At 46.4% G+C, this 16,261-nt stretch overlaps 1 protein-coding gene across 1 annotated transcript in view; it reads left to right on the top strand.

Moving 5' to 3' along the window:
* LOC122805677 (glycogen phosphorylase, muscle form) overlaps positions 1–16,261 on the top strand; it is a 761,024-nt gene that overhangs the window by 99,018 nt on the left and 645,745 nt on the right. Inside the window, exon 2 of the mRNA XM_044076012.1 lies at positions 9,948–10,049. Within this exon, the coding sequence (XP_043931947.1) occupies positions 9,948–10,049 (102 nt within the window). The remainder of the gene's footprint in view (positions 1–9,947; positions 10,050–16,261) is intronic.

Genomic DNA, 16,261 nt, shown 5'->3' with positions numbered 1-16,261 from the left:
CAAGATCCACATTGCTGCAGTCCAACCTCCCTCCTTCCCTCTGTTGTTGAAGGTGGTGGTGTGGTTTGTGTTGTACATATTGTAAATATGGTTAGTGCACGGTGGTTGGTTAGTTTTTGCTAGTTTTGGCTTTGGCCTTTCTTGTTAGGGCCTTCTGACATCTGGGGCAAGAAAAGACTGAGGAAATGACGTCGGTCATGCGCTTTTGTACCCTGACGTCCTGATGTCAGTTTTAAGCGCCTTGACCGACGTCAGCCTAATACTTTGGTATTCGGGCCGACCGAGGACAGCGGACTACCCATATGTAAGGACTGCAGCAATGTGGATCTTCGAACATCTACATTTATGGTAGGTACAAAACTGTACTTTTTTTCTTGCCTCAGTTACGTACCGGATGTCAGAAAAAGTGAATAATTGTATTTCTTGTGGGAAACAGATACCGCATAGGGATTACCACTCGCTTTGTATTCCTTGTTTGGGACGAGCACGTAGTGGGTGTCGGTTTTGTGCTAGGTTTAATAAGCGCACTATAAAACGGAGGTTAGATTGCTAGGTTAGTCTTTGGCAAGAGGTGTAATTATAATATGCCGTCGGATGTTCCGACGCCTGCTTCTACTAAGAAGCGCAAAGACAAATCTTGAAAGCCTAGGCAGGATGATTGACGCCGGACCTTTAGAAGCTACAGCTGAACAGGTGGATCTGGCTGAAGTTTCTGTTGAGTCCCAGGGGGAAACTTTGATTTTACAAGATGTGGCCTCTCAGGAGGCAGGTCAGGCTGAAGGGGCCTCTCAGGTTACTATTCTCCCTTCTATGCCTAAGGTGGTTAGACCTTCTGCTACTGTTTCTAAGGCTCCTTCTAAGAGCAGGTCTGTTTTGCCTTCCTCTGGTGTCAGTTCTGGTTCTTCAGGGTCTGTGCCTAAAAAGCACATGCTTAAAATGGATTTGATTACTTTAATTAGAGGTTCTATGCCCCCTCCTGATAAGAGGCCCAGGATGGAGCCAGAGTTGGAAAGTTTGGAGCAGGCCTCAGATGATTCAGAGTCTTCTGCTGAAGACATACAAGATTTCCCTCCTTATTCTGATTCTGATGCAGAGGATTCCACTCCTTCTGCTTCTCCTCCAGAGGATTTTTCTTTTTCAGAGACCCTGCATTCCATGAGGGAGCATTTTAAGTGGGAGGGACAGTATTACTCTGATTCACGGAAGAGGCTTAGGGAGTTCTTGTTTTTACCACAGCATAGGCCCTTAGCTATACCTCCGCTTTTGGATGTTGTTTCAGATGTATTCTCGAAGCTTCCCTTAATCCAGATTCTGTGCCTCCTGCCCCAGTTAAACCGGACAGGTATTACAGGGTGCCTGAGGCTCATAAATATCTGTATAAGAGTCCTAGGGCGGACCCAGAAACTATTAGTCAGGGGCCTAAGGGTGTTAGAGCCTCTGTTGTTAAGAATCCGGTTCCTCTGGATAAGGAAGCTAGAGCTTTGGATAGATGGGGTAAGAAGGTGTATACCTCTTCTACTTTAGCAATGAGAGCTTTGAACTGCCAGTTTCATATGTTGAAGTATCAGAATTTCCTCCTTTCTCAGCTAAGATCTAAAGTGGATGCTTTGGCAGAGGGCATAGAGTGTAAAGAATTGCAGGATTTAGTGCATGTTTCTGAACAGGTGGGTAAGCACTCTTTGCAATGTGGTTTTGATGCTTTACAGGCTTCTTCTAGGGTAGCTGCCACTGGTTCAGTTATTCAGAGGCACGCCTGGCTTAAGGATCAGAATTTGTCTGAGCATGTTAAGTCTAGAATTCTGGATGCCCTTTACAGTCTGAAGTTTTGTTTGGTCCTCCTGTGGAGTCAGTCTTAAAGAAAATGGAAGACAAGGCTAAGTCTATGCAGACTGTTAAGATTTTTTGCAGGTACAACCTCCAAAGTTTAGTAGAAATTGGCCTACTAAGGGGTGGACGTACCCTTCTTCTGACTCTCAGTCTAGGGGTAGATCTAGGCGGTAGGGCAGAGCTCAGAGTACCTTCAGGCCGAGACAATGGAGTTCGCCTGCTCAATCTGCTGGTGAGGGCAGGGGCCAGTCCTTTCGTAAACAGGCCCAATGACCTGCATTTTCAGCTGCCAGATTCTTCTTGCCTGGCAGCTCCTTTGGGAGGAAAGTTGGCTCTTTTCTAGCAAAATTGGCATTTAGTCACCCAGGACAAATGGGTATTGGACATTATAAACCGAGGTTACAAGTTCTATTTCCACACCATGCCTCCTTTCAAAGGCATACCAGACGTCCCTCCTCGGCAAAGGATAGAGGCTCACAAACAAATTTCTTTACTTCTTCAAATAGGAGCTATACAGCCAGTTCCTCTGTCAGAAGTGGGCCAAGGATTTTATTCTCGCCTGTTTCTAGTTCCAAAGAAAGGGAACACGTGGAGACCAATTTTGGATTTATCTATCCTCAACACTTACCTGGACATTCCAAAGTTCAAGATGCTGACTTTACAACAACTTTTACCTCTGTTGGGAAAAGATCACTGGATGGTTACTCTGGATCTCAAAGAGGCTTACCTTCATGTTCCTATCAGGCCCAGTTGCAGGAGGTACCTGCTTTCGGACTGGAAATTTACATTATCAGTTCTCTGCATTGCCCTTTGGCTTATCTACTGCGCCCAGAGTGTTCACAAAGATTCTGGCTCCAGTGATAGCATTTTTCAGACTAAGAGGAATACAGATTTATCCTTATTTGGACGACTGCCTGATTATTGCACAAGAAAAGGACGAACTTCTTCATCTACAGTATGTGATGGCAGTGTTAAGATGCCTAGGGTATTCTGTGAACGAAACAAAGTCCAGTCTAGTACCCTCTCAGGACATGTGCTTTCTGGGTGTGAGACTGAATACAGCTTCCCAGATGGCCTTTTGACCCCGGACAAACAAAGAAGCCTTTCTCTTTATTTCCAGCAAATGTCTCTACGGTCCAGGCTGACTGCAAGGACAGTCCTTCAAGCCTTGGGGTTCATGGCATCTTGTATTCTGGTGCTTCCCAATGCCAAATTGCATATGAGGAAGCTTCAATGGTATCTCAAAATGTGTGGACTCAGCACTGCCAAGATCTAGACACTGTCATTCAGATAATACCTTGCATTCAGAAGGAGTTTTTGTGGTGGGCTCAGGAATGTCACCTAAACAAGGGACTCTCTGTGACCCGCCAGAGGCGAGTCAGATTCTAACGACAGATGCCTCGGACAAGGCTTGGGGAGCACACCTAGATGGAAAATGGGTGCAAAACACGTGGCCTGTCAAACTCCAGCATTTGCATATCAACTTAAAGGAAATGTTAGCAGTCCAGTTTGCATTGATGGCTTTCAAAGATTTCCTTCACTCCAGGGCAGGTGTTGATTCAAACAGACAACACTACTGTCATGTGGTACATCAACAAGCAGGGGAACCCATTCTTACCTCTTTGCAGGCAAGCGATGATTCTGTGGGAAACGGCTCTCAATCTACACCTCAATCTTCAGGCAAGGTTTCTACCAGGAGCACAGAACTCCTTAGCAGATGTATTGAGCAGACAAATAGTGGATCCTCACGAGTGGAAATTGGATCCTCATGTATTTCAACAGTTGACAGTGTTATGGGGAACTCCAGACATAGATCTGTTCGCTTCTCCACTAAATTACCAGTTGCCAAAGTTTTGCACAAAAATGTTTCATCACACAGCTTGGAAGGTGGACGCTCTATCATTCAGTTGGAACAATCTGCATGTATATACCTTCCCACCTCTGCCTCTTCTTCCCAAGGTACTTTTGAAGGCCAGACAAGACAAGCCAACCATGATTTTGATAGCACCGGATTGGCCTCGACAACACTGGTACCCACTACTGAGGAGTTTAGTGCGAGAACCTCCATGGCCTCTGCCTTTGATTCCGCACCTTTTGTCACAAGAGGACAGTCATTTCCTCAATGTCAAGATTCAGTCTCTGCATCTAACAGCCTGGCATATTCTGTTTTAGACTCTGGAGGGTCTCAGCTTCCACAACAAGTTTTGAATGTTATTTTGGAGGCCAGGAGGCCTAGTACCAGGAAAGTTTACGCTGATAAATGGAGGAGATTTTTTATTTTTAGCAAAGGAAAGGACTTCGTCTCCAAACCTGATTTAAGTGTTGCTCTTCAATATCTTACTGAGTTATTGGACAAGGGTTTGTCTTTCTCCTCAATAAAGGTTCATGCTGCAGCCATTTCTGCTCATTATGATTGTGACCCTCCTTTATTCTCCCATCCTTGGTTTAAGCAATTTCTTAGAGGGGCAAAGAATATAAGACCCCCACGTAGAGCTCCTACTCCTGCTTGGGATCTCAATTTTGTGTTGGAAAAACTTACTCTACAACCTTTTGAGCCTGCAGCTACTGCCGAGTTAAAGTATTTGTCATGGAAAACTGCTTTTTTGTTGGCCATTACCTCTGCAAGAAGGGTTTCTGAATTACAGGCCCTCATGGCAGTGGAGCCTTTCCTGATTTTTCATAAGGATAGGGTATCTTTGCGTACTAATCCTTCCTTTATGCCTAAAGTGGTTTCTAGTGTGGCCTTAAATCAAACTATTCATTTGCCTACTTGTTATGCAAACCCTCAAAATAAAGGGAGAAAATTTTGCATACTTTGGATATTCACAGGCAGTTGCGTTATTATTTGAGCAGAACCAAGGAGTTCAGACAGTCTCAGCAATTGTTTGTTTCTTTTGCTTTGGGTTCACAGGGTAAACCTGTTTCAAAACAAACTATTTCTAAATGGATTGGGTTTTGTATTTCTTTCTGTTATTCCCATCATGGTAAGGAGATTCCTGCTGGAATCAGGCCTCATTCCACTAGGGCTACTGCTACTTCTACGCCTTTCTAAGGGGTAGCTACAAAGACATTTTGGAGGCAGCTACTTGGAGTTCAGTGCATACCTTTTCTAAACACTACCACCTTCCTCTTTATTCTAAGTCTAGGGCTGGATTTGCCACTGTAATTTTACAGCGCATTTTAGCGGCCCCTAATGCTTTATGATTTTTACCATCCTCCCTTTCCCGTTGCTTTGGGATTCTACCCATAAGTAAGGACTGCAGCAATGTGAGATGAAGAACATAGTACAGTTTTGTACCTACCATAAATGTAGATGTTCGAAGATCCACATTGCTGCAGTCCAATTTACCCTCCCTCCTTCCCCACTGTAGTTTGACTTGGTGCTATGCTTTAGGTGATGGTTGTTGTTGGGCATGTTTTTGGGAGATATTCTGTTTTTGGCTGTGGCCTTTCTGGTTTGGCCTTCTGACATCTGGGGCAAGAAAAGACTGAGGATATGACGTCGGTCATGCGCCTTTATACCCTGACGCTCTGATGTCAGATCTGGGCGCCCATGACCGACGTCAGCCTAATACTTTGGTATTCGGGCCGACCGAGGACAGCGGACTACCCATAAGTAAGGACTGCAGCAATGTGGATCTTCGAACATCTACATTTATGGTAGGTACAAAACTGTACTTTCTGTGCATACCTTCTCCAAGCACTACAGCCTACCATTATACTCCAAATCTAGAGCAGGCTTTGCCACTGCAGTCTTGCAGGGCATTTTGGCTCCTCCTAGTTCCAACTAGTGCCTACCACCCCTTTCTTAGCTTTGGGATTCTACCTATCTGTCATGACTGCAGCTGTATGCACGATGAACATAGTACAGTTTTGTACCTACCATAAATGTAGATGTTCGAGTGCTAATACAGCTGCAGTCCAGGTTTCCCTCCCTCCTTCCCCTCTTGAGACAGGCCTATAGGCTAACACATCCTCATGCAACCTGATTGGGGTTTTCATTTATGATGTATTTGCTTGCAACTACTGTATTTTGATTATATAGCACTGCATTATCACACAAATTTATTATTGCCTTCCTTCTGGGCGCACCTGACATCTGGGGCAAGAAAAACTGAAGAAAATAGCGTCGGCTGGTTCCTTTATACCGCTGTCGCACTGACGTCAGGGAAGAAGCGACGACAACCGACGCCGGACCTAGACTTTGGAATTCGGCCGACCGAGGACCCGCCTGACGGCAGGAGAACCCATCTGTTATGACTGCAGCTGTATTAGCACTCGAACATCTACATTTATGGTAGGTACAAAACTGTACATTCTCTGTCCCGACTCCTCTGTTTGATCACTTCTTTGCTTCACCCTTTTAACGTGTGTCAGAAGTTCAGTTTTATGTTGTTATGGCTCATAGTTTGCTTGTCTGTCTTGGTCACTATTACTGCTGTGTTACTACTCATTTCTTGTTATTGGCTAGTTTTTTTTTGTTTTGTTTTGTTTTTTTTTTAATTTGTTTTGCTGTAACCATATAATCTGCCCCAGTATAGTTAAGAGTTATGAGTAGTGTTCTGGGACTGGTGAATCTTCCTGCCTTATGCAAGATATGTAAGCCCTTCAGGCCCCTGTCTTACAGGAACATAAAAATACAATGATTTTGAAAGGGTTGATTCCTTCATATCAGGACAAAGGAGTGCATAAGGAGTCTGACAGGATAAAGAGAAGAGGGAATGAGGAATGGGGGATTCATCATTGGGGGGGGGCTTCTAAATGTTCAAAATATGCTTTGGTACAGAGGGCTCACAGCTGCATCATTCCATGGTAATGAGACCATCTCACACCAAGGAAATTTTTATTCCCGAGTGCTTCACAAAGAAGTCTGGCAGTAGTAGGTCTTTGGAGTGTGAACTCGTCAGTTACGATCTCATGGTGACGGCGTTTTGTGAAGGTGCAGATTGGTATGGGTGTCATCCCATTCCCCCTCTGTTTCCAGGGCAGATCAGTTTGGCCCTAGGAACCCCAGCAATGATGTGCCTTCCCTGGCATTTGTATTGATGCCAGAGGTGTTTCAGCTAGCCATTTTTCAAGTACGTCCTGCGACATTGGTCTGATCCTATCCATTGGTGTAAATTCTGGAGTGTGTGACACTTCAGCCAGATTCTGCGTGGCATTGGCAGGTTCTAGACACCAGCCCCTCAAGTCTGAGTCCTCATCTCTTTTTTCTATGCTGAACTGTTCAGTGCCGTTCTCTGTGTTGCATGTCCTGAGTCATCTGGTGCAGTCTCAGTCTTGGAGCCATCTGAGCCATTGGTTTTGGGGGCATGAAGCTTGGATCTTTGTCAGCCCACCTCTGCTGGTGTGGGGATGGTACTAGGATAAGAGTCCTCAAGGTTGAAGAATTCTGCATCAGCTTTTGAGTTTTTCAAGATGATCATACCTTGCACCTTGGCACTCTTATTGGCTGCACCTATTGGCACTGTTCAGTCCTTTGCCTCGGGCCCTCCTCTTTCCTTCATCAAGGACCCAAGAACTCCTTAGGACCTTCAGAAGATTTACCTCTGGATTCTTCCTGAAAGAACACATGCAAAAGGAGGCACATGGATTTCCCTATGGAATCTTTCTCACCAGTTACTGACCTCAATGAAGGGGAAGGGTCTTCCCAGTTTCCTCTTGAAGCTTCCAGATTTGGTGAAATTTTAATGAAACCAAGTGCTACCTGGCCCTTTAACCACCTCATTTCCCAGATGAGGAGGTTCTTTTTGAGGCATTCAGAACTGCCCTTATACTTTCTGCATGGCCCTGCCTGCCAAATGCATGATGGACCTGGTGGCGAAGAGCCAAAGCAGGAGATGGACATAGCTGTCTGTACACTGGGTAGCCAAGATTTTGAGACTGTTTAAGTACAGACCTCACTTGAGGAAAGGCTGTGTAGTGGACTGTATTTTTGTCCAGGCTAACAAGTGTGAACTTTCTGAAGAGAATTGGTTAGAATTCTAGGACGATGGACTGTATGGGGAAGTGAGTTTATGCCTCGGGTATGTCGTATGTATGATGAGGTTCCAATGAGACCTAGCAGAGTATGTGCTAGACTCCTTGCAAAAGCCTGCCACGTTTGAAACTGGTAAGCAAGTAGAATAACCAGATGGCTACCATGCTCAGCATTTCCATCCTTTCCATGAGACTGGTACATAATGTGGGAATTGGAGCAGTGGGGGAAGCAGGCTCAGGTATTGCCATGAGATGACATGCCTGGCCACAATTTATGAGATTTTATGGACTACTTTATGGCATGGCAACTTCAGAAGAGGGAAAGGCGCAGTCTGCTTTGGGATTGCAATTTGAGACCCAAAAGTCCTTTTCAGGAACTAGAAGAGGTCCAAAGCCCTCTGTGTTTTAAAAAGGTCCAGTTGTGTCTGTCCAGATAGGGCCAGCCATGGTTGAAGGAGCCCCTTAACAGAAGCTGCTGCAGAGGCAGAGGAGTTCTGCAAAACCAGGGCTTCAGATGTCCTTCCCTAGAGGCAAACTCAATATCTCTGAAAGTCTGCCTGACTGCTGTTCTGTGAGGGCAGTCAGGGGCCTGTCTTTTTACCCATATTCATGGTTAGCTGTCACATGACGTGCGTGAGTGAGGAGCATAATATCCAGAGGCTACATCATTTTCTCCTTGAACTCTAGAATTGTTATCTCATTTCCTTTCAGGTGTTTTACCTTACAAAAAATGCCAGCCAAGAACTAAAACACAAATAACCACCACAGACTGCTGAAAGAGCAGTCATCGACATGGGCCAGTGTTAACTTTTGTTTGAATAAATTTGTTTTAAGCACTTTCATCCGCACCATCGGGATTTCATCAGAACTAAAAAAAAATCTTTTCTTGACACCATTTCATATTGTACCAATCCATTAATACATTTTAAAACAACCAACCAACACTAAACTGAACCCTTTACATAAATATTTAAATAAAGCTTCACCGTTTAAGTTTGTACTTCGTCAGTGTTAACAACATATTAAAATAACAGTACATGTTGAACCTTTCCTGAGTTATAACCGGTCCAAATGAATGAATTAAAACAGTGAATTAAAATGTATTATAACTCCTAAACCTTATATTATTAATACCATAGTGTTTGGAATTTAAAGAAAAGATAAAAGGGGATTACAGTTTTGCTGCCCTTAACTTCAACAAACTAATGGAACCACATTGTTTAACCCTGTTTTTTCATTTGCATCTAATCCTACTTGCCTCAATAATTTCCTGTATTCCAATGCATGTTTCCAGGGTCCACATCATGTTTTTTAATTACCTGTTCTAATACAAAAAATATATTTTTTTATTTCCTCTACAACTAGTACTGTGCCTATATAAGGCATTTGTCTCCTTCTTATCGTTAACGTCATAATAATGTTCATAAATCCGTCTGTTGAGGGGACGCTTAGCATTCTGGGTTTTCTATTTTTTTTTATGTAGGAAAGACCAAGTACGCTACCCACACAGTTTTATAATTAAATCCCTGTTGAAATCGAAAAGTATATTTTATACTCCATAACTCAGTAAGTTCCCCTTCATAGATGAAACTATATTGCTTTCATAACTCTTCATTTCTTAGTACCTTTCCTTCCACTTTAACATCCCGCAAGTTGACTGCGTCCACCTTTTTCAATCTTGTCTCTTAAATTATTATGCCTTTTGCATCCAAATGAAGGTTTACTGCCCACTTTTTCTTTCAACACACGGATTAACCTCTAGTACTTTCCAGTTCTTTTTACAATTTTTTATAATGTTGCTCTCAAAACCATATTTCAGCAACATACTACGTTCGTAAATTAAATTCCCATGCTTTTCTTCTCATTTTACTGCACTATAAAGTTCAACTTTAAATGAGAGTGATGGAAGTCCTTGAGTTGTTAGTTTGTCATTTTTTTCTAGATACTTTTGATTTATTATCCTCAGATTTTGTTCATTACTGGATAATGAGAGACGGTTCATACTGGAACCATGTTCTTAATGTCTGTAAGCATCTTGCAGCTTTTGCAAAAAATTCACATAGGTGTTTTATTAAATGTAGTGTCAAGTTTACTTTAAGTACTGAATGGCATTTTTTTTTTGTTTCTGTCTGCCTCTACAGAGAATTTATTATCTCTCCCTGGAGTTCTATATGGGCCGGACTCTTCAAAACACAATGGTTAACCTTGGCCTGGAGAACGCTTGTGATGAAGCTATGTACCAGGTATGTTTAATAATGTAGAAATAGTTGGTATTTCTCATGTATTTGTGAATTCTATAGAGGAAGTACATGAACTGTTTACATGCTACAATGTTCTGTGTGGTCTTTATTAGGTGTACTTTGATTAAACAAAATACAGATGTTTGCCTAGCTAACTGTAGCTGCAAATGAAATTTTCACATGCCCTGTAGGTTAAAAATAACTACAGATCTGAAGTAGGAAACTTCATTTGATCATCAACCTGTGGGTATCTGATCCGACCTGGATTCGAGCCGGCAGCTTTCCAAGCTGGAGATCCGAGCTCCAAGCTCCTCCCCTTACCCATAATGCCCTGCCACCTCTTTCCAATCCCCAGATCTCGTTTAGATCTCGTTTGCCGTGGCTTTGTCAAGCACGGATTTCTCAAGCTCCTAGCTTTAGGCGATCTGTGAGTAGGAACGTTTTCTAAAATCTTATTATTTTTTTGTGTGTGTGAACAGTTAACTGCTTAGTTTAAACCCCTTTACCGTTCCTCTTAGTTTAAAGCCTAGTACTCCCCCCTTTTCCCCTTAGGTGTTTGTGTGAGGTGCGTGTGTGTTTTCTTTTGGGATAATGGCCAAGTGCAATGAGTGTGGTCATAAGCTTTCCCCAGCGGATGGCCACACTCAGTGCGTCATCTGCCTGGGGGTATCACACTTGTCTTCGGGCTGCCAAATTTGTGCAGATTTTAACCCCTGGGCCCTGAGGGATAGGAGGAATAAGCTGATTCTGGCGGGTCTTCTACCCTTGGAGTCTGCTTCCTCCTCCTCCTCCCTCAGTGGCTACAGCCGCAGCTGCGGCTGTTCAGCCTGTTGTTCCCTCTCCCCTGGCTGGGACTCAACCTCCCATTTCTTTTCAGGGAGAGAGGGACTCTAGGCAGAAGGAGTGGAGAGAGAGAGAGAAAGGGAGTAGGCAGAAGAAGGAGTGGAGAGAGAGAGAGAAAGGGAGTAGGAGAGAGAGAGGGAGAAAGAAAGACATAGGAGCCACAAGCAGCGAGCCAACTCTGACCCCCCCCCCCGGCCCCAGCTGCCAAGCTGCTGTCCTCACCTCAGAAGATTTCCGGGCTTTCTTCCCCTCGGCTCCGTTCTCCACCCTTCTCATCTTTGAGGTCGTCGTGACGGCCCTCCTGGCCAGCTTCGGCGGCCTCTTCTAGGTCGACCCACAGTCTCTCCGCTGATATGGACTGGATGATGCGTCGTTTCCTCCATACCCAGATGCAGATGGGAGTGCTGCTGCCCCACTCGCCCAGGGGGAGTTCAGCCCCACTTTTTGCCCTGATAGCTCCGATCCATTATCGGATTTTGGAGTGGTAGGATCAGAGGAGTCCCGGGGTGTCGGCGCCGATGGTTATAGTTACCTCGGCGCCGGCCATACCCACGAGTTTCTCGGATCCCCTTTCGGATCCGAGCTCTCCTCAGAGCCGTGCATCGGATCCGGGGGGGGCCAGTGTGTCTTCGGCTCTGTTTTGGTCTGAGCACACTTCCCTCTTGGGTCCGAGCATTTCGGCTCCTCCGATCCCCGCACCGGATCCGAGGGTGTTAACCACTGAGCCCAGAGAGATTGGTTTACCCTCAACTTTCGACGTGGTGGAGAGGGTTCTCTCGAGAGGTTCGAGACCCCCTACTTTTTCTTCGGATCCAGCCCCCACTCTCTTGCAGCTGGGCTTGTCTTCCATCATCCAGTCCCAGGGACAGCCTGCGTTGACGCCCCAACCTGTTCCACTGGCGGAACACGGCCCTGTTAGTGAGCCCTCCTCAGACAGTCTCACCGAGGAGGTCCCTCACAAAAGTAAGTGTAAGAGGAGGCACTTGGACTCCCCTGAGTCCCTCACGGAGGACACCGATTTGGAAGAAGGGGAAGTTTCCCCCAGGTCACCCCCCGATGACATCTCCTTTGGAGACATTATGGAAATGCTTTGCCTGAAAGGGGGGTGGTCAGCCCAAAAGCCTTCCTCGGACGAGTCTGTGTTTCTGGAGGTGTTCGCAGGCCCGTGTATGTCTTGGGTGTCCCCTCCGGCCGACCCTCTGGTTGATCTCATCACTTCCAGGGGGTGGAAGGAACCGGACACTGTAGAGCTGATCACCAGGAGGCCAGACAGGATTCTCAGTCCCCCCGTGGATAGGATGGCTTGGAGTAAGGGTTCCCCGGTAGATGCCATGGTGGTGGCGGCAGCCACCAAGAGGGAACTTGCTCAGGATAGTTCCTCGATCAATCCCCTGGATCGTATCGGGAAGCGGTTGTTTGCTTCAGCCACCTTTTCTATAAGAGAGCTAAGTTACTTGGCCCATGTAATTAGACTTCAGCGGGATCTGGTGAAAGAATATGCTGAGTCTCCCCATGAGTCCATGTCGACCGAGGACAAATGGACCTTCTCGAATCGCATGGCCATTCTCAAATCTACAGAAGGAGCCGCTAGAGCCAACGGGTCCAGTATCACCTTAAGGCGTCATGCCTGGCTCCGGAACTTTGCGGAACATTTCAAGGCGTCTTTCACGAACGCTTCCTTCGACGGTTCTACTGTTTGGGAAGACCGTCTGCGACACATTGGTTCAGAGCGAGAAAGATTGGAAGACGTTGTCTGCCGTCGGAGTCCACTTCTCGGCTTCTCAAAGGTCCTTTTCTAGGAACCAGAGAGGACAAAAGAAGATGTGGTTCCGGAAGTCCCAGCAGTCCCGTTACACTCCGGACCCTTCATCCTTCAGAGGCAGAGGAGGACAAGATGGACGCCGGCCGAGAGGCAGAGGGGGGGGCGATGGGTCGCAGGAACCCTTTTCTGATCGACCCACGCAGCAGCCCTGAGGGGTTGCCCGACTGCTCCTCTCTGGTGGAAGTCGGGGGGCGTTTTTCGAAGCACTTGGCCCAATGGGAGTCCATAACATCAGATCGCTGGGTGCTTCGAATAATATCCAGAGGTTACTCTATCCCTTTCATAAATCTGCCTCCTCATTTGAGGCGCCTCCCCGATGTACCACCCAGTCAGAGGGAGGCTGCAGCTTTAGAGGTAAAAAAAAAGCTGCTAGAAAAAAGAGCCATCCAGCACATCCCCCCAGGACAGTCCGGATTAGGCAGTTACTCCAGGTTCTTATTGGTGCAAAAGAAGACGGGGGAACTTGAGGCCAATCCTCGACCTTTCAACAATGAACCTCTTCATTGTCAAGGAAAAATTCTGGATTGTCAAGCTTCAATCCATCCTGCCCCTGCTGCAGGTGAAGGACTGGATGTGCTCCATAGACCTCAAGGATACGTACTATCACATTCTCATGCACAGGTGTTCCAGGTGGTTTCTCCACTTCTGGCTAGGGGCCAGTCATTACCAGTTCAGGGTCCTACCCTTTGGTCTCACCACAGCCCTCAGGGTTTTCACCAAGGTCATGGCAGTTGTAGTGGCCCAGCTGAGGCTTCAGAGAATACAGGTTTTTCCTTACCTAGACTGCCCCCACCAGGCATCTACTCTGCTTAGCCAGCTACTTCTCGCGTCCCATTTGGGGATCACCATAAACTTGAAGTCATCCCTCCAACCAGTTCAAGTCTTGGAGTTCATAGGGGCCAGGATAGACACGCTTCAGACCAAGGCCTTCTTGACGCCAGACTGACTTCGTAGTCTGACTTTACATATTTTAGCTCTTCTCCAGTCACCTGCCCCATCGGCGGAGTTAGTCCTGAGAGCTCTAGGGTCCATGGCAGTGGCAATCAACCTCGCGCCCTTAGCCCACTTGCACATGAGGATTCTCCAGTGGACATTACAGGTTCACTGGTCCATCCTTCACCATCCGTTGGACTTGCCGATTCCTCTTGGCAGTGTGTGCAAAAATTCTCTCTTGTGGTGGCTCCACTCCCGAAAGCTTCAGGAAGGGCGACCGTTTGTTATGCAGCAACCCCAAGCCATGGTGACCACGGACGCCTCTCACCTTGGGTGGGTGGCACATTACGAAGGCAGAACTGTTCAAGGTACATGGACTCAGACAGAGACCATTCTGCATATCAATGTTTTGGAGATGAGTGCGGTGCTTCTAGCGATGCAAGCCCTTCATACCTTTCTCCCTCCATGGACTATTGCGATTCAGTCAGACAACATGTTGGTGGTCTGGTACATCAACAAACAGGGGGGGGTACCAGGTCTTACCCTCTTTGTCGTGAGGCCATGAGAGTTTGGGATTGGGCAATATCCACCAACCGTTTTCTGCTAGCAATGCACATTCCGGGTCGGTCCAACATCCTAGCAGACAAACTGAGTCGAACTATCCTCTCGCCTTACGAGTGTTCTCCAAATCTCTTAGTAGCGAAACAGATCTTCCGCAAGTGGGGTCAGCCTTGCTGCGATCTCTTCGCGTTGCCTTCCAACGTGAAGTGCAGCAAGTTTTTCGCTCTAATTCCCCCTCCGGGGGAAAGCCCCAGAGACGCTCTAGTTCATGCTTGGCCACCCGGTCTTCTGTATGCTTATCCTCCTCTAACATTGATAACAAACGTCTTACAGAAACTTCGTCGGTTGGGGAACAAGTTTATCCTCATAGCCCCATTCTGGCCTCGTCAAACCTGGCTCCCGTGCCTGCGGTCTCATCTTGTAGCTCCTCTCTGGATCTTGGATCCCATCCCGGATCTAATATCTCATCCTTCGAGATTGAAACCCCCGAACGTGGTCGATCTCAAGCTTTCAGCGGGGTTGATCCAGTTCCATTAGTTGCTAGGACTCCCGGTATCTTGTCTGCAGTTAGATCTATCCTGGTAGCAGCGCATAAGCAGTCTACCAGAAAGGTTTACGATAGTAAATGGAAGCGGTTTTCTATTTAGGCGTCTCATAGGAAATTGGACCCTTTCACTGCTCCTATCCCAGCAGTGCTCGATTTTCTGTTGCATATTTTTCAGCAAGGGGCCAGTTCCTCTACTGTAAAGGTTCAAATGGCTGCCATCTCGCATTTTCACATTGGAGATAATCTCAGTCCCCTCGCTTCCACCAAGATTTGTAAGGCCTTTCTGAAAGGTACATTTCTCTTGAGACCCCCTGTTAGGAACCCCATCCCTCCCTGGGATCTAACCTTGGTCCTTCAAGCCCTAACTGGACCTCCTTTTGAACTGGAGCATCTGTTGATTTGAAATTCTTGTTCTGGAAAACTGCCTTTTTGGTAGCCATTACCTCAGCTAAAAGAGTGTCGGAGCTTCAAGTTTTCTGTATTAGAGCCCTGTATCTGGTTTTTCATAAGGATGGGGTCTCTCAAAGGACTAACCCATCTTTCTTACCTAAAGTGGCCTCCGAGACTAACATCAGTCATTCCATTAATCTCCCAGTTTTCTTCCCTAATTATCAAAACAAAGGGGAGTACAAACTTCATTTGTTAGATGTTCATAGGCAGTTACGGTTTTATTTACACAGAACAGCGGCCTTCCGCAAGTCTGATCAGCTATTTGTCTCTTCTGCTAAGCCCTTCTTGGGTAAGCCTGTGTCGAAGGTGACTCTGGCCAGATGAATTTCGAATTGCATTTTGTTCATATATAAACTATCTGGCCTGCCAGAACCTACTGGGGTTCGTGCTCACTCTACCCATTCTAGGGCTACATCAGCTGCATTCTGGTCAAGAATTCCCTTGGATGACATTTGCTCTGCGGCTACTTGGGCATCCTCTCATACCTTTATCTCTCACTATAAATTGCATTCAGTGTCTAGAGGAAGGTGGATTTTGGCTCTGCAGTGCTCCGGAATATCCTTCCTTGAGGACCTCCCAAATTTTTTGGTAGCTGGGGACTCTGTCCCCAGGTTGATGATCAAATGAAGATGTCCTTCAAGGATGCATCTGCAGTCATCACATATGGGTTGTCCTGCCTCAGGCAGCCCCTCGGTCGGCCGGATTCCAAAGTCCTGGTCCGGCGTCGGCTGATGTCGCCCTTTCCCTGACGTCAGAGCGCCTGGGGTATAAAAACGTCAGCCGACGCCATCTTCCTCAGTCTTTCTTGCCGCGTGGTGCCCGAAGCAGAAGCAGTTCGGCCAGCTCCTGTAATTCAGCTAAACTGAAGACTTCCAAAGCTAAGTACCCCGTTGGGGACTCTCTCTTGCCTCAGCCGATGTCAGATAAAATTAATAATTGCTTAACTTGTGGGAAACAAATACCTCATAAGGATTTCCACTCGTATTGCCTACCTTGCCTAGGCCCAGACCACGACGTCTCGGCGTGTTCCGCCTGTGCTTCCTTCAACCGACGCACTCT

The sequence above is a fragment of the Protopterus annectens genome, chromosome 6.part1 (genome assembly GCF_019279795.1).
Source record: "Protopterus annectens isolate FY-2018-M chromosome 6.part1, PAN1.0, whole genome shotgun sequence".
In the NCBI taxonomy this organism is placed as follows: Eukaryota; Metazoa; Chordata; order Ceratodontiformes; family Protopteridae; genus Protopterus; species Protopterus annectens.
The sequence above is the reverse complement of the archived record's forward strand: the minus strand, read 5'-3'. Positions and strand labels throughout refer to the sequence as shown.